Raw genomic sequence first — 18,366 nt, forward strand, 5'->3', positions numbered from 1 at the left:
TCAACATAAGTGTTCATTTGCCCTGGATATTCAGTAGTGGGATTGCTGGGTAAGTGTACAGTTAACATTTGAAGAAAATGTCGAAACTTTTCCAGAGTAGCCATGCCCTTTTGCATCCACCCCTCCCAGCAGTGTGAGTTCTGATTGTCCTGCATCCTCACCAGCACTTGATATTGCCAGATTTTAAAATTAATTTTAGACATTGTAAATAAATGTGTAGCTAGCATAATTCCTAGCCAAGTTTGTCTGTCCAACCCTTGAGACATGGAAGAAGTTATGGAATAAGTTATGGGATGGGGCTAGATTAAATGTAGGGCCAGGGAGGAGTTCATGAGGAGGAGATGGAGGGGCCATTAGATTTGGGAGAGCATACTGTGTCTGTCACAGTCACTGTTGTATCCCCAAATGACTAGCACCGTGGCACACAGTAGGAATCTCCTTGTACGTTTATTGAATCATTGAACAAATGATTGAGAGGACAGGGAAGAAACAGTAGTAGGATGGAAAATAATTTTTGATTAGACTTGGTCTAACTAATCCCAGTATATTCAAGTGACACTTTAAATCTCTGTAAGTCTATGTTTAAATACATGTTTAAAAGGTGACTCAGTTCTCTGATTCTGAGCCCCTTTGCAGGAAAAAGCAGAAGGCACAAAAGGTTTGAAGCTACTGACTGGTTAAGTGGATTTAGAAAAGTCGTCTTATTCTTTGGTCCTCAGCTTCATCACTGTAAAATAAAAACATTTTGTTTGATTATAACTATACCTTTTTTCTTATAATCACATCAAATGTGAGATATTAATAGTTTAGTATGAGGAAGAAGCACGTCTGAGCCTTTGACATGGGGGTGGGGAGCAGTTATATATGAATATATCGTGAAGTGCAGCTCATCAGGGAGTTTAGGGGTGTGTCTAAACATAGAGCTACCTGATGGCTAACTGGCAGAAACAAACTGATGGAAAAATGTAGTTACAGGGTTTTCAAAGAGTAGCAGCATTGCAGGGATTTTTTTGGTGGGGTATAAAAGGAAGTAGGGGTTGAGAATTTTGGATTTGGAACCTTTTTGTTTCCTATTAAGAAAAGCTTTAAGTTAAATGAAAAACCGGAGAGAAGTTGCGTTATGTCTTTTAATACAAAGAGGAGGGCCTGAGCCTCAGAAATCAAAGCTGAGGATGTGTAATAAATAACACATACCATTCTGGGTCCTGTGTGAATGTATTGTTTGACTCTGCTCCCCAGTGGACTTTTTCTCTGCTCTCACGCCCGCACCTCACTTCTTAGAGGTTTAGCTCTAGAGTTTAGCAAAAAAAACCAGTTCTTAGTAGATATTTATTGTTTGTACTTTGAAAGATTTTGTACACATGCTGTCAAGTATTGGTAGAGATTTAATAATATACTCATTATCTAGGTAAACTTGATTCTGTGCTGTTAAGGGATTTGACCTGTTTTGCCGTTTGTCTGATATTTTTTTAAAGCACCATGACATTTGAAATTTTATTTCCTGTTGTGATTCTTTTTAAGTAATCGGAGGTCTTGATCGCTGGACTACCTTTTTTCAGTATATAAATTTTAAGGCCATTATTGTTTTTTGTAGTTTTAACGTTTCTAATAGTTTTATTATCCCAAGGTAAACCATATTTTTGTGCTAATATAGTTTAGATTGTAAAATCAAATGTTTGATTATTCATTTTAGATTGTGTTTCCAACAGTTTGTTTTAAAACATCAATATCATGTTCTTCTGGTTATGAGGACTCCCAAAAGTACAGTCACCCCTCGGTATTCTTAGAAGTCTGAGAACCAGTCCCCCGTAGATACCAAAATCCGAGGGTGCTCAAGTCCCTTATATAAAATGCCATAGTGTTTGCATATAACCTACGCACATCCTCTTGTGTGCTTTAAATCATCTCTAGATCACTTACAATACTAAATACAATGGAAATAGTTGTTATACTCATATAAGGGAATAATAACAGGAAAAAAAAGTCTGTACATTTTCAGTACAGACACAACCCCTCATAGACCTAACTACATAGTACACATCAGCAACAAGATACCATTTTCCCCCCAAATATTTTCAGTCCGTGGTTGAATCTGCAGATGTGGAACCCGTGGATATGGACTGCTGGGTGTAATCCTTTGGTAAATAGTTTAGGAAAGAGAGTGAGGAATCTGACTACTTTTTAACCTTTCAGCTCATAAAGAGCCAGTTTAAGCCCCACTGACTAAAGATATTTCAGATTCTAATGTAAATGATTACCATTTCTTGATTAAAAACCTTTTCTTAGTGCACTCTGTAAAATTGTCATCACTTTTAGGCATAGTCACCCTTAGGAAGCTATTCTGCAGTTCTTAGTTCATTAAGAATTTTTTATAGTAATACATAAAAACCTTTGGAATATTTTAAGGTTTTTTTTGTTGGATGACATCCTGGAAGAGAAAATATACAGGTTTATGTTAATACTAATAAACAGATAAAAAGCAAAGTCTTCGTGAACAAGACAGCTTTATTTTTAGAGGTCAGACATATTAATATCTGTATTAATTTCTAATGTACTGACAACTTGTTAGACCTGTAGGACATGTAAGAGGGTCACATCTATGGTATTCAAGCTTTTGTATCCTTTATCAGTGCCTTTTCTGTAGCCCTTTAATTAAAGATTATTATATGCATCATTCTGAAATTGAATTTGGGCAATTATATGTATAGTAACAAAATATATCCTTTTTTTTAATATCTTTCAGAATCATGGTGTCATGGAAAGGGATTTACTTTATACTCAGTCTGTTTTGGGGCAGCTTTTTTGGAAGCATTTTCATGATCGGTCCCTTTTTACCTTTGATGTTTGTAAACCCATCTTGGTATCGCTGGATCAACAACCGCCTTGTGGCAACCTGGCTCACGTTTCCTGTGGTAAGTTACACACCAGAGAAGGAGACTATCTCTACCAAAGTGGCCCAACCTGTTGATTTTTACTTTGTTAGAGTCAGATTTTGTCAAATGTTAGATTTAAGTTCTTCTGTTATTTAAGAAGTCCATTAGAATTTAAAGGGGGAAATACAAAAACGAGAGAATTAAAAATAATTTATGTCCTGAAGTAAAATAATTAAGAGATATTTAAAAATTGAATGTCTTCCACATATTTTTTTTTTACTTTTCCTTCATTGAGGCATGGTTTATATATAGTAAAATACACAAATCTAAAGATACAGATTGAAGACTGTGTATTTCCATTTATTTTCCATTTTATTTCGCATTTCCATGTATATTACAGAACAATGACAAAAATTAAGAGTTAGATAAACTATTTTTTAAACTTGTGATACTGTTGTGATTTATTTAATTCTTCCCAGTAACCACAGAATTTAGGAATAAAGTGATTTGCTATCTGTGGGTTAGGTTAACAACATCTGTAAGGTGCAAAATGTGTAGTAGATTCTTAGGACAGCCAGATACTCTCTGCAAAGTCAGTGCATACTGCTCTGAGCACGTTTCCCTCTGATCCTGAGCTGGAGACTTCCTGTAGGATTCCAGTCCAGACTGAAAGGTTTCCATCCTTTTCTCTTGCTGCCAATCAGCAGTGCCTTTTTAGAAAATGGAGTGATGTGTGTGCAGCTGCCTTTGTCTTGAATATGCTGTATTTCCTGAGAGTGTTCTGTACCTTCTTTTTCCTGAGCAATATCTAGAACTTAGTATTACTGGGTTTATTGACCTGTTATGGTACAGATGATAAGTATAATACCTGAAAAGGAAAACTAGGAAGGAATCCTCTTCCCTTAGTTGTTGGAAGATCTTCTTTACCTGTTTCTTTTGAATTGTCTATTTCCCCTCAAGCAGACTGCCATTATTATGTTTGTAGAGAAGGGAGTATCATGCTGATGATGTAGACCCCTCACTTGAAGATTGATTGGGAAATACTTTCAGAGACAGTGGTGAGTGTACCTACCTTGATGGAGTAGATAGTTCTTAAAAGTTTCCTGTAAATTGAATTTTAATAAATCATTAATAGTGTACCCTTCTTTTCATATCTAAAATGTAATCCTGTGATGAATAATTTTACAAATTACATTTGTTCCCTGCTTACAAGGTTAATTTGTTTTAAAATTTTTATTCAGATATACCTCTTTTATGAAACATGGTACTGTTAAAAGTAGCCCACCTGCCTCTCTCTATCCCTCCTTCCTCTTCCTTCTTTTCTGTATTTTCTTAAAGCTGTCTGTTCTAGTAGCACAAAGAAAGGGACAGCATACTGGTAGATAACAAATAGTTGTGGTATGGTTGTATATTTAATTCAAATATAAGGAGAAGAATTACAGGATTTTGTTAAAAGGAAAAATCAAAGTAAAAACCCAAGGGTACTGATGATCATAGCTGTTGACCACTTAAGTGGCAGATACTGTGCTAAATGCTTTAGGATGATAGCTTCATTTCAGGTGCCACCTTTATCCCTATTTTACAGAAGAGGAAATAGAAGCTTTGAGAAATTAAATAATTTGCCGAAGGTCACACACAGAAGCATGTTATTTAAGTACAGCTGAGGTTTAGCCCAGATTGTCTGTTGCCATTAGAGCCTTAGGTGATAGGAAAATTTTCAAGACTTGGTCAGTGTCCCACGGAGCCCTAACAGAAGTTCACTGGTTCCTCTTGATGGTTTCAAAAGAGGAGATTTCGAGTTCTTTCAAGCCAGGAATGCCTGACTTGAGAAAAAATTATCTGAGGAACTGATAACTAGTAACAAAATCAATCTCAGTAATTGATGATTACCTCATAGTGGAAGAGGAAAGTTGGCAAGAAATAGCCACAGAAAGCCTTCTCTTTTGCTAGAGAAGCCAAAGACCTAGAACAAGGTACGTATTAATAAATATTTGTTGGATGAATAGACAAACATAAAGAAGTTTCAAGGTCAAACTGCCCAAACTTTGGTATCAGAGTTATTCTGGCTTCATAAAATGAGTTGTGCAGTGTTCTTTCCTTCTCTATTTTTGAAAGAAAATTATATTATAATTTATAAGTTTTTTTGAGTTGTGGTTAAGGGATTACATAATGTGTCCTTAGTGTATCACGATCCACTTAGAGTTAATATTTACTACATCGTGTAAAATTTAAGAACCTTGTAACAGTGTAGTGCATTTATTATTACGTCCTTCGTGCTGCTCTTGTCATATTACATCATTTACATAATTAACTACATAATGCAATTATAAATTTTTGCTTTAAATAATCATGTCTTTTAAAGAAATTAGAAGAAAAAATATAGTCCTTTATATTTATTTAAATACTTTCTGTTTCTAGTCTTCTTTATTCATTAGAGTAATATATATAACTTCTTTATATATTAGAGTTTCCATCTATTGCCTTTTCCCTTCAGCCTGAAGAATTCCTTTAGCTTTTCTTATAATGAGGGCTCCTATAGCTGAATTGTTTTCATTTAATTGAAATTTTCCTTATTTTGCTTCATTTTTGAAGGATAATTGTTGCTGACTATAAAATTTCTGGGGCGACATTTTTTTTCCTTTCCATACTTTAAAGTTCTGTCTTATGGTTTCCATTGTTTTTAATGAAAAGTTAGCCATCATACATACTCTTGCTTTCCTCTATGAAATGTGTCATTTTTCTGTTTGCTTTCAAGATTTCTCTTTCTCTTTGTGTTCATTGGGCTTCTTAGATCTGTAGTTTAGTCTGTTCATTTTCTCCAATTTGGGCCATTACTTCCATATATTTTTCTGCCTGCTTCTCTTTCGCCTCTCCTTTTGGCACTACAGTTATATGTGTATTAGATTTTTATAGTGTCACCCAGGACACCAAGTTCAATGGTCCTTTCTTCTGCTGTTTTCTTCATATAGTGGATTTCTATTTAAAATACTGTGCTTTTAAATTGTAGAATTTATATTGGGTTCCTTGTTGTTTTAATTACTTCCTTGAGATTCTTCATCTGTTTATTCATTAGACCATATTTTCCTTTAAGTCAGCTGGGTGGTAAGTCACCATTTACTCTGTCAAGGCTGGAAGCAGTAGTCACGCTCCTTATTCTTTTTATATTTTTCTTCCTGGAGGAAATATTTTGCATTGAATATTTGTACAATTCCTACATTACCAGTATGGATCCTCCATGTTCTTTTAGGCAAAATTTATTTTTCCTTTCTTAATAGAAGGGTGTTTTGTTTTGTCACTTTTGTTTATTTCAGAAGTAGTTAGCAGGATACCTGACTATTCACCCAACAACTCTTAGGTGTCCACCATGTGCCAAGCATTTTGATAGGATATAATTATGAACAGGACAAATGTGACCTCTGTCCATCTGAAGATACTAGTCCTTCTACCTAAAATAAGTTTCTAAGTTGTAGATTTACGCAGCTTGACTAGCTTCTTTTCTGTTTTCATTTGACTGAAAGGCTGTTTCCTTTGTTAGAGGACAGAAGTTAATTTCCCAGGTCATGAATTTTTAGAGTTAGATTTTTAAATCAACTTTAAAGCTATGAAGTCCAGTGTTTCGTTGAAGCCTGCAAACATACCATTTAATATAAAATATTCAACTTGTGGTATTGCTTAGCCACTGTCAGTTGCTTATTTACAAAGTGAGCATTTCTCCAGAAATTATTTATATTAAGTAAAATAAGCATGTTTTCAGTTCATACAAAATTAACTATCATGAGTGGATTTTTCTAAAAAGTTACCTACATCTGAATGTTAAATAATTCCACTTATAATCATTAATAAAACCAGAGACATTTTGTTTTGATAATGTTTGACTCTTTTTCAAGTCATTTACATAACTTCTTTTAGGTTTTTATTTCATCCTCTGTAAAATAAGGACGTTAGAGTAGATGATCTTTGAGATCCATTCCAGATCCAGCATTGTATGTCTAATTCTAAAGCCAACATTTAGAGGTAAAGGATTTTCTGGTGATAGTCATATATTGGCACTACACTTCATTTTCTTTAATATCATCAGTTTTACACATTACGTAATCTTTTGATTATGAATCACATGTTTTTGGCTGAACCTCTCTACTAGAACCTTAAGAGTTTTGAGAATTTTCTTGTAGTTACTACATCAGTAGAAATCATTGCAATTATAATACTTTACAGTGTCCAATCAGTCTGATTTATATTGGAGAGCCAGTGTAAGCACAGTGCTTATTGGTACAGACATTGGAGACAGACATTTGGTTTCACTATTGGCCTTATCACTTTCTAGTCATTTAAACTTGGCTAAGCTATTTAGTTTCTCTAAATTTCTCTTTCTTCATCTCTAAAAATGGGATACTAATACTGTCTACATGTGTCAGAAAGTTACTGTGATGACTAAATGAGATAATAATATAGCCTTTGTAAAGTTTGCTACTATATTAGTTTTAGGGGGTAGGCTAAATTATATTAGATTGGTGCAAAAGTAATTGCGGTTTAAAAGGTTAATAATTGCAAAAACCGCAATTACTTTTGCACCAACCTAATACTATCAAAGAAAATTCAAAGTACGGTGAGTGGTTTGAATCAGGTAGAACTTGAACTTTATTCATCCGTAGGTATAGCTTGGCAGGGCAGCTCTGCCCTCCGCTGTCAGTCAAGGACTCAGATTCCTTCCACCCAGCCTGGCATGATGTCCTCCTCTGTATGTCCTAGCTGGTCACTGCCATTTCTTTGCCTTCCTCTTCAGTCAGTGGGGAGGGAGGAAGACCGGAGCAAGCATGTTTCTTTTAGACTGGTGAACTATTACAAGGTGCACATAGCGCTCTTGCTCACCCAAGGGTAAGAACAGCTAAAAGCTGTAAGAGAATCTGGGAAATGGAGTCTTTTTTTGCCCCTGAGAAATCATGTATATAGTTAAAATGTATTATTCTGGAAGAAATGCTGGATTTTATTGGACAAATTCTGCCCTAGCTGTTTCTAGTACTATTGCTACTAGTACTATTACTATTACAGCAGAATTATATTATACATCTGTTTACATTATACAATTTCAATTACATGCACTAGGAAGGGTGAGGGAAGAGTAGAGAGATAAGTTATTAAACGGAGTGTTCCCTCTGAACCTCCACTTCATGTGAGGTGACAGGAAATGTGAGTGGTTCTGTGCTGAGTATGAGTCATGTGTTTAAAATAACATGTAAACCAATCACATAATCTGATGGTCAGCTGGAGAAATCGGGTCCAACATTTAGAAAACACCAGCCGAGCTGGACTTTGTGATCGTGTGCTAATCTCTTGTGAGGCATCTTCCTGTGAGATTTTCAAGGGTAATTTCAGCTGTTCCTGACGTTTGTCTCGTTATCTGACTTGAGAACTTAATACATAGGCAAGGTTCAACCATCTCCATAGTATTGTATTGGTATATATTTGACAAAACTTCTATTACCTAGCTGTTTAACTCGCTGCCTTACTAGTAACAGAATATCAGGTGGAAAGTCTTCTAGTTAAGAAATGTATTGCGGTTGAATCTCTTACAGCTAGCTTACAGAAAATTGATGTTCTGGTTTGCAGTAGTGAACATCTCTGCTCAAAGAAATGGAGAAAAACTGTCGGGGTGTCTTATATGACTGTTTATTTCATACTTTTACGAGGTGTGATAGGAGTTTTTATTTTGAACAAATAGTAGAATAGGTCATTTTCTTTATTCAGAAGTAAGTTAATCATGTTCCCCCATAGGTGTACTTCATTTTAAGCAATCCCCAACAGTTAAAAATAGTTTTCACTAAAAATAAGTTAGAGAAATGCACTTAGGCTAATTATTGTTCACAGAAATAATCACAAAATGATCTCTTTTATAAGTTTCTCTTATGCATTGAAATGATTTCATGGACTAGATTTTTCTTGTCTTACTATTTTTAAGGAGCACATTTTCTATGTTAAATGAGGTACCACAGTAGAATCTTTTAGAGTCTTAGAGTTAGATGAGACATAGAGGTCACCTAATCTAACCTACTTGTTTGGTTAACCTACAAGAATCCCTTCTAGAACAGTCTGTGGCGTGACCAGTCTCTCAGAACATTTCTATAATGGGGAGTGCATGTCTTTGTTCATTTAATTTTTGGATAGTGTTATTCAGTATTATAGTGTCAGGGTCAAACTTTGCATGTGCCCAGAGCAGTTTTTGCTTCTCAAAACTGAATCTTCCCAACTGTCCATTTGTTAGCTAATTACCTGGGATTATGAAAATTACTTGGAGTTCTGTCCTTTCACCTTAAATCATGATTTAGGAGTTTGGAGGTCATTTTCTAACTCCCCACTCAGGACACAAGTCCCTTGTACAGCCTGCTGATTGCATTCCAGTCCTATAACCAAACAGGTGTTCAACAAACACAGACTCATAATTTTTGTTTCGACTGTTTCTCTTAAGAAAAGGAGTGCTTAGTATTTGATGAGTGACTTGGGATTGCAGAGCCTTAAATGGCTAAGGATTTGAGGAGCGGGGCCCAAGCTGAGTCGTAAAAGACAAAGCAGACTTGGAGATGAAGAATGTCACAGAGTGTTCTTACCTCAGACTAAATAAAGACCCATTGGAATGACAAAGGAGAGCATGGCGCATGAGGACGAAACTGATTCTATGTGCTCATGAGAGGAATTTCTCATTTTAATGTTTTCATATAGGGTGGAACACATGGAAGTAGTAAATAGTGGTATAGAAGAGGTCCTCAGAAATTCTGTATTTCTAATTCTAGAAGAAATCTTTGTCTCATTAGGTAAAAGTCATGAGAGTTTTACCTAAGAATGTCTCTTAGTTCAATATAAGAAATAAAGCTTTATAAAATTTTATAAGATTAGTATCTTATTGCTAAAACTATCTTCTATATTAGAAATAGTACAAATATGAGAATAGTATCTTTTTTTATAGTTTTTAATCTGGATTATTTGAATTCTGGAGTTCTTTGTAGACATTACAACTTTATCTCTGTGTGGTGTGTCATTCTGCCTTCTGGGACCTGTAAATAATGTTGACTAGATAAGTCTTGTCTGGTATTAAAAATGATTAATGTGAGCTTGAGATCTAGGCTGCCCAAAAGGTTATATATAACTTTGAGGCACATTCTGAGAGACTGCTAGATGACAAGGGAGGGAATGCCACATGATATGATCCTGGATAAACAGTCTGGGATTTTTTATTTTGACATTTTCCATAATAAAAAGCAAAAGACTGTTTTGGGATTCGTAGGAAACATGTATTAGTAATTGCACGTAAAAGGTTAGAGTTGAGCTTTTGGGTTTATAGGCTTAAGATTTGAAACTCTTTTCTTTAGTACAACACACAATTAATAGTTAATGCTCTCTTTCTGTCAGTTAAGGGAGGGGTATCCTGCATTTCAGTTCTTCACAAATCTGAAAAGTGTGTCATATGTGGAAAGCAGAGAGGAGCCGATTCAAATTAACTTTGGATGGTGACTTTGCACATATCCTCTTGGCCAAGACATAAAATTTTGATAGTTGATGGTCCTTTACACTTACAAGTAGAAAGAGAGCTATTTCTTATTGTGGGTCCAAAGCCAGAGGATTCTGCCCTGATCCTGTTCAACATGAAGTCTTCTCCGTAGGGACTTCACTTCCCCGAGACTTTGGAGTGGGGGTTATAATTGTTTGAGTGGTTAAGGACTCTTGAAAATTACAGGCCTGGCAACGTACCTGTGTGCATATTGTCATATCTTTGTGTACAATTTCAAGATGGGTACATGTTTTTTGACCTCTCGAAGACCATTCTTCTAGGGCTTGATAAATGCCAGGTTAAATACCCAGGCCTGAAGTGACTCTCAGCCCTGGGAAAGTAACTTAATGGGGACCTGTGGGATATCTGTAGCTATGTTAGCCCAAATGATCTTTTTTCACTCCATTAAGATCCTAACACTCTGTGACTCTTTACTTCTTTGGACGTATAACATTTCTACCTTTTCCTTTTCCTTTAGCTAATATTCTTTTTTTCTTGGTCCTATTTATTGTTATGTTGTTGAAGTCCTATTGTTGGTTTGTATCATATTCTTTAAAAATCGATTTTTGATATGAAACCTAACATAGTGAAAAGTTAATAAAACAATTACCACTTTAATAAATAATTTTCAAGTATAACTATCAACCAGGTCAAGAAATAGAACATTGCCAGCCCTCCAGCCAGCTACCCAATCACTACCCTCCTGTTTGTTAGAAGTAGCCACTAACCTGACTTGGACGGTAGTTATTTCCTTGCTGTTGTTTATAATTTTACTCCCTCATTTCCTTGCTGTTCTTTATAATTGTACTCCCTATATATTTACTCCTAGTATACTTTAGTTACTGTCTGTTTTAGAAAGTTTTATATATGGATACTTACTGTACATACTCTTTTTGTTTGCTTGGCTTCTGTCTCTCAACATCATGCTTCCGTGTCATCCATATTGTTGTAGATACCTGTAGGTTCATTTATTTTCATTGTTGTATCATATTCTATTGTATGACGCTACCACAGTTTATTTGCTACACTTGGATCAGGTTTTCATGGTATTGCCAAAGAGAACTTTTGGTTTTCTTATCTTTTATCTGCCTTGGACCAGTTTTCTCTCCATTAATAGTGAAGTCAAATATTAACTAGTAAATTTGTTACATGTGAATTATTTAAAAATTTAAATAGGGAGTGAAATAAGTAACTAAGGTTTCTTATTATCTGTTTTTTTTCCCTTAAAGAATTTCAGTCTATAATGTACTATTCTTCTAAATATTTCATACATATTAAATACTGGCCCTCAGAAAAGTTAATTTCAAAATTCAGCAAATATTTGACATTTTCTATGTACCAGGCACTATTGTAGGTGCGAGGAGTGCAGCACTTTTGTAAAAATTCAGTTTTTTTTATTCTTTATTGTTAAAATAAACAAATATGTGTATTTGTTTAAAAAAGATCATAGTACAGAAAGTTATAAAGTGAAAAAATTAACTTTCTGTTCCTTCAGCCCCATACTCAGTGTTGACTTTGTCCTTTCCATAAAAAGTGTAATAATCTTATATATTTATAGCTTTTAAAAATTACACAATGGAATCTTATTATACGCCTTTTCCACTTTTTTCTTTTTAACTTAGTATCGTGAGGATTTCAATGAAAGTTAGGATACTGCCAGAAACTTAAATTAGTAGCACTAAAAATACAAACAGTACCTTCAGATTCTCATTCTTTCAGATTAACTGCTTTTTCCTGGTTTGTTATAGAAGGATCATGGGAAAAGCTACACTTTTGACTTAACTTATTAGAAATCAAAAGATTTATTTATAGGACATGATAAAATGGACTTATGGGAAATAATAACTTTGTTATATATATTGTTTTTTCCTTAGGCAATGCTGGAGACCATGTTTGGTGTAAAAGTGCTTATAACAGGTGATGCATTTGTTCCTGGAGAAAGAAGTGTCATTATCATGAATCATCGGACAAGAATGGACTGGATGTTCCTCTGGAATTGTCTGATGAGATATAGCTACCTCAGGTTGGAGAAAATTTGCCTCAAAGCCAGTCTCAAAAGTGTTCCCGGATTCGGTAGGTTATTCATAAATTATTTTAAGTTGTTCATTCATTTTATATGTGATGTATCCACCCGAAAACTACAAAATAACTTACTAAACTCCGCTTAACTATTAAAGCCATTTCCGCCACCCCTCACCACCACTAGCATAAATACAATCACTAGTTTCATTTTTTCTTAGTGGATCATAACACGTTATTTTAATCTCTTTTTTGAAACATCTTACTTTGAAAGAAAGAATGAATTTTTTTCAAGGAAGTAGATATAGTTCCAGAGGGACCAACAGTTTGAAAGACATGAATTAATAGTTCAGTAACTTTTTCTTGCATGTCATGCAGGAAAATTTAGGCCAGAAACTGTCTTCCATATCTTGGTTATTGTAAATAATGCTGCAGTAAACATGGGGGTGCATATATCATGTCCAATTAGTGTTTTGGATTTCTTTGGACAAATACCCAGCAGTGGAATTGCTGGGTCATATGGTAATTCTATTTTTAATTTTGTGAGGAACCTCCAAACTCTTTTCCATAGTGGCTGCACCAACTTATAATCCCACCAACAGTGCACAAGTGCATGTTTTCTCCACATCTTCACCACACTTGTTGTTTGATGATAGCCATTCTGACAGGTGGGAGGTGATTTCTCATTGTGGTCTTAATTTTCGTTTCCCTGATGAGTGATATTCAGCATATTTTCGTGTGTCTACGGGCCATTTATATGTTCTCAATGTTTTGTACAGCTTTTACTTCCTTGGTTAAATTTATTCCTAGGCAGTTTATTCTTTTTGATGCAATTGTAAATTTTTTCTTAATTTCTCTAAATAGTTCATTATTGGTGTAAAGAATTGCCATCAATTTCTGAATATTAATTTTGTGTCCTGCTACTTTACTGAGTTCATTTATTCATTTTAATAGTGTTATGGTAAAATCTTTAGTGTTCTCTTTATATAGTATTATATCATCTGCAAATCAGTGTGATACACCACATCAACAGAATGAGGGATAAAAATAATATCTCAATATATGCAGAAAAAGTATTTGACAAAATTCAATTTCCATTTATGATTAAAAACTCTCAACAATGTCGGTATAGAGGGAATATACCTCAAGATAATAAAGGTCATGTGAAAAGCCCACAGCTAACGTCATGCTCAATAATGAAAAGCTGAAAGCTTCTCTTCTAAGATCAGGACTAAGACTAGGGTGCCCATTCTTGCCACTCTTATTCAACATAGTATTTAAAGTCTTTACCAGGGCAATTAGGCAAAAAAGCAAACAAGCAAACGACATCCAAATTGGAAAACAAGTAAAACTGCTCACTAGTTGTAGATGACATGTTATATAGAAAACCCTGAATTTCACCAAAAAATTTAGAACTAATAAATAAATTAATGAAGTCACAAGATACAAAATCATTATAGAAAAATCTGTTGTTTCTATACACTAATCATAATGAACTAAGGAAATTAAGAAAATCCTATTTACAATTGCATCTAAAAGAATAAAATACCCAGGAATAAATTTAACCAAGGAGGTAAAAGATGTGTACACTGAAAGCTACAAGACATTAATGAAAGAAATTAAGAATCAAATAAAGGGAAAGATATTTCATACTTGTGGATAGGAAGAATTGATGTTGTTAAAATGTCCATACTATCCAAAGCAATCTACAAATTCAGTGCAATCTCTATCAAAATTCCAGTAGCATTTTTCAGAGAAATAGAACAAACAATCCTAAAATTTGTATGGAACCACAAAAGATCCTGAATGGCCAAAGCAATCTTGAGGAAGAAGAACAAAACTGGAGGTATAATGTTTCCTGATTTTAAACTGTACGAGTATTATAAAGGTATAGTAATCAAAATAGTATGGTATTGGCATAAGAACAGACACACAGATCAATGAACCAGAATAGAGGCCAGAAGTAAATCCATACATTTATGTTCAATTAATGTATGACAGAAGGGTCAAGAATATTTAATGGGGAAATGGCAGTCCCTTCAATAGATGGTATTGGGAAAACTGGACCCACACTATTTTATACTATACATGAAAATTAACTCAAAATGATTAGACATGAATGTAAGATCTGAAGTCATAACACTCCTAAAAGAAAAATAGGTAGGAAACTCCTTGACATTGGTATTGGCAGTGATTTTTCGGATCTGACACCAAAAGCAAAGCAACAAAAGCAAAAATAAATAACTTGGACTTCATCAAACTAAAAGGCTTCTGCACAGCAAAGGAAACCAACAGCAAAATGAAAAGGCAGCCTACACAATGGGAAAAATATTTGTAAATTATATAACTGACAAGAGGTTAATATCCAAAAAGTATAAAGAATTCATACAACTCAATAGCAGAAAAACAGAATCTGAATAAAAAATGGGCGAAGGATCTGAAATAGACTGTCTCCCAAAGAAGACATACAGATGGCCAACAGGTAGGTGAAAAGGTGCTCAACATCACTAATCATCAGAAAAATGCAAATCAAAGTCACAATATGAGATATCACCTTACACTTTTCAGAATGGCTGTTTTCAAAAAGTCGAGAAATATTACGTGATGTCGAAGATATGAAGAAATGGGAATCATTAGGCCCTGTTGGTGGGAATGTAAATCACTACAGCCACTATGGAAAGCAATTCTTTTTCATCAAAAAATTAAAAATAGAACTAGCGTTTGATCCAGCAATTCCATTTTTGAGTATTTATCTGGAAGATTTTTGTACCCCTATGTTCATTGCAGCATTATTTACAGTAGCCAAGACATGGAAACAACCTGATTGTTAATTGATGAATGAATGGGTGAAGAAAAGTGGTACACACGCACACACACAACACACACACACACACATGCACACACACTAGATTATTCAGCCATGTAAAATAAGGAAATCCTGCCGTTTGTGACGACATGGATGAGCACTGAGGGCGTTACGTTAAATTAAGTCAGACAGAGAAGGACAACTACATGTGATTTCACTTATATGTGGAATTAAAAAGAACAACAAAAAAAACCGAACTCATAGATGCAGAGAACAGATTAGATTGGTCGTTGCCAGAGGCCGGGGGTTAGGGGGTGGGTGAAATGGTGAAAGTGGTCAAAAGGCACAGACTTCTAGTCATAAAATAAACAAGTCCTGGGAATAATGTGAAGCATGGTGACAATAGTTAATAGTACTGGATTGAATGTTTGAAAGTTGCTGGGAGAGTAGATCTTAAAAGGTCTCGTTATAAGAGAAAGAATTTGTAAGTATCTGTGGTGATGGATGCTAGCTAGGCATATTGTGGTGTTCATCTCACAATATATACATGTATGGAATAATTCTGTCATATACCCAAAACTAATGTCATATATCAATTATATCTCAATTTTAAAAAGTAGTACTGCTTTATTGATGGTTATGATTAAATTCAATGCCAGTAGAGCTTTATTTCTTGCTGCCTTTTATTTCGATAGTTCCAATTGGAACATCCAGCTCTTGCCTTACAGGGATCCACATTAGACATCTGATTTTTCCAGTGTCTCGCAGACCCATATTCTCTTTCTCTAACCACCTAATCTTTATTTCTACCTACTCTGCACCAGTATAGCCATTTTTGTCATTGCAAACCTGTCTCTTGTGTTGCGTTCCTATATAAGCATATCATTCTTAGCTTTTCCATTTGCCCATTTTCTTTTCTCACATGAGTTATAAGCTTGTTACAGAGTTTCTTACACTTTCTAGCTCTTAAATATTTTCAGGCTTGATAGGATTTCATGAAAATGCAAAACGTTAATGAGAACAGATTTTGGATTGGATAAAAAATGATTTTAGTAACTTTATAGTGAATAAGTGCAAAGTAAATTAAGCAAGGCAAAAGTGTAGGCAGCAAAAAAACAAACCCAAGACAGAGCTCATTTGTAAATGAGAGTATTAAAGTTGCAGTTTGCTGGAGGAAATGAAAGAAAGGGAAAAGAATGGACGCAGCTTAGTGGTCACAGCTCTATCTGGCATCAGACTGCTAGACTTAGCTTGTTGACAATTTGGCATAACTTAGGGAGTATTTACTATTGCTATTTATAATTATTTTTAAATAAATGTTTGCTTACCATATTTTGGACTGTAATGACTAAAGGAAAATAATAGTTTATATCTGTAGTGCCAGGTTAGACAATGGATGAAAGTTGGGAATTTGAAAGTTCTTTTTTTAAAATATAAAAGTAACACACTAGGAAAAAAATAATTAACAGTGTTTAGATTCCAGGTCTAGTTAACTTACCAAAACTCTTTATAACTTAACTGTTTAGAGTTTGCTAAGATATGTGCAGTTAGATTTTGATATATGCAGTTAGATTTTAAGAAAAAATGTCCTATAATTAGATGTCTCCAGTTTCTTTTTTTTCTTTTTTTGGTAAAGCAGAGCAGAAACTTTATTCTTTGATCAAGGAATGGTGAGCTCAGGCACCTTCTTCCCAATTTTGGGAAATCAGGAGAGTCGTAAAGGATTGATGGAAGGTAGGTGGGTTCAGGGGTAGGGATTTCTGAGAAAAGGTGGAGAGTTCTTTGAATGGCAGAGGAGATTGTGTAGTTTCCAAGCATGCCTGGCCATACATTGCCTGTGTCATTTTAATGTTAAATCTCTACCCTTGGGCATGATTTTTAGCGTGCTAATGAAGACAAGTTCCTTAAAAGTCACTTAGGAAGGGGTTTTCGGGCACCATCTTGGATCTTTCCAGTGCAGACCAGTTTCTTAGCTATGGTCCTTGGGTTTCTTACATGGTTCCTCCTGGAATGTCACCAGTTTCTAAAGGTGGTATACACATAGATTCTTATTTTTAACCAATTTTGTAACCACTTAGCAAAATCTAATGAAATGAAATGAAACCCAGAGGTGTCATAAAAAGTCCATTTGCCCAGTGATTTTGTACCAGAAAAGGCACGAGCGACTTGTGCCCACCCAGCTCGTGGCTGCTCGGTTTTCTGGATTGTTAATCACACTAGTAGACACAAGAGTTTGAGGCTTTTAGAAAGCATAAGGTGGATTAAATATTAAAGAGTTTATGGTTTAAAAAGTGGCCACATCATGAATTAAACTAAAAATTTCTCTGACAAAGTAGTTGTCATATAATTCTACAATTCTAAATCTGCAACATAATATAATGGTGAAAGCTAGGAAAAGCATTGATTGTGAAATATATCTAGATTGTTCGGAATGAGATCAGGGAGGAGTCAGAAGTAACAGGTTGGCCCCTGTGAATCTCAGTTTGTTAAAGACACACAAAGACACACAAAGCTTGTGTGTGTATGTTCCTCAGGTCGTGTGGTATTGGCTTTAGCAGGAGAATTGAAACTGGGTAGGAGGCTATTCTTAAGTTTAGTCTCCCAGAGTACAATCTGTCTGCCAAAATATTAAAAACCATTTGGTCAAGTTAGAATTACAGAAATAACTAGAATTTTATTTTAAATGCCTGAGGTGTTTTATAAGCATTTCTCTTCTTAAAGACTATAAATAAAAAAGCCTCGGTTAAGTTAAGATCTGTTGTATACCTGCCAGTGCATTGGACAAACGATGGTGATAGCATGTTGTTGGTTACCATGAAAGTGCTGCAACACAGGGAGCGTCTGTGGTCAAATTTTCAGTTTTAACTGTATTTCTTTAATGTATTAGTAAGTGTTAGTAAGGTATAAGTTTACTTAAAGATGTTGCTCACACAGTTTTAAGAATTACTAGTTATTGAAGTCACCTTAATTTTATTATCTATTGTATATCGATGCATGTTTCTCATTTGAGATATTTACAGTTTGTAATGCCAAACTTTATCTTCTGTAAGAAGAAAAACTCCCTCTCCTATCTGGCTTCCTCCTCCTTAGAATGGGCATCCACTAAAAGTAGGACCACATTTAAGCCT

At 34.8% G+C, this 18,366-nt stretch overlaps 1 protein-coding gene across 4 annotated transcripts in view; it reads left to right on the plus strand.

Moving 5' to 3' along the window:
• The window catches only part of LCLAT1 (lysocardiolipin acyltransferase 1), a 159,094-nt gene that overhangs the window by 51,553 nt on the left and 89,175 nt on the right, over positions 1–18,366 (plus strand). For all 4 annotated transcript variants that reach the window (XM_074331846.1, XM_074331848.1, XM_074331849.1 and 1 more), the window contains exons 2-3: positions 2,744–2,912; positions 12,288–12,486. In XM_074331846.1, coding sequence (XP_074187947.1) covers positions 2,748–2,912; positions 12,288–12,486 — 364 coding nt within the window. In that variant the 5' untranslated portion in view covers positions 2,744–2,747. The remainder of the gene's footprint in view (positions 1–2,743; positions 2,913–12,287; positions 12,487–18,366) is intronic.

The sequence above is a fragment of the Rhinolophus sinicus genome, linkage group LG05, assembly GCF_036562045.2.
Source record: "Rhinolophus sinicus isolate RSC01 linkage group LG05, ASM3656204v1, whole genome shotgun sequence".
In the NCBI taxonomy this organism is placed as follows: domain Eukaryota; kingdom Metazoa; phylum Chordata; class Mammalia; order Chiroptera; family Rhinolophidae; genus Rhinolophus; species Rhinolophus sinicus.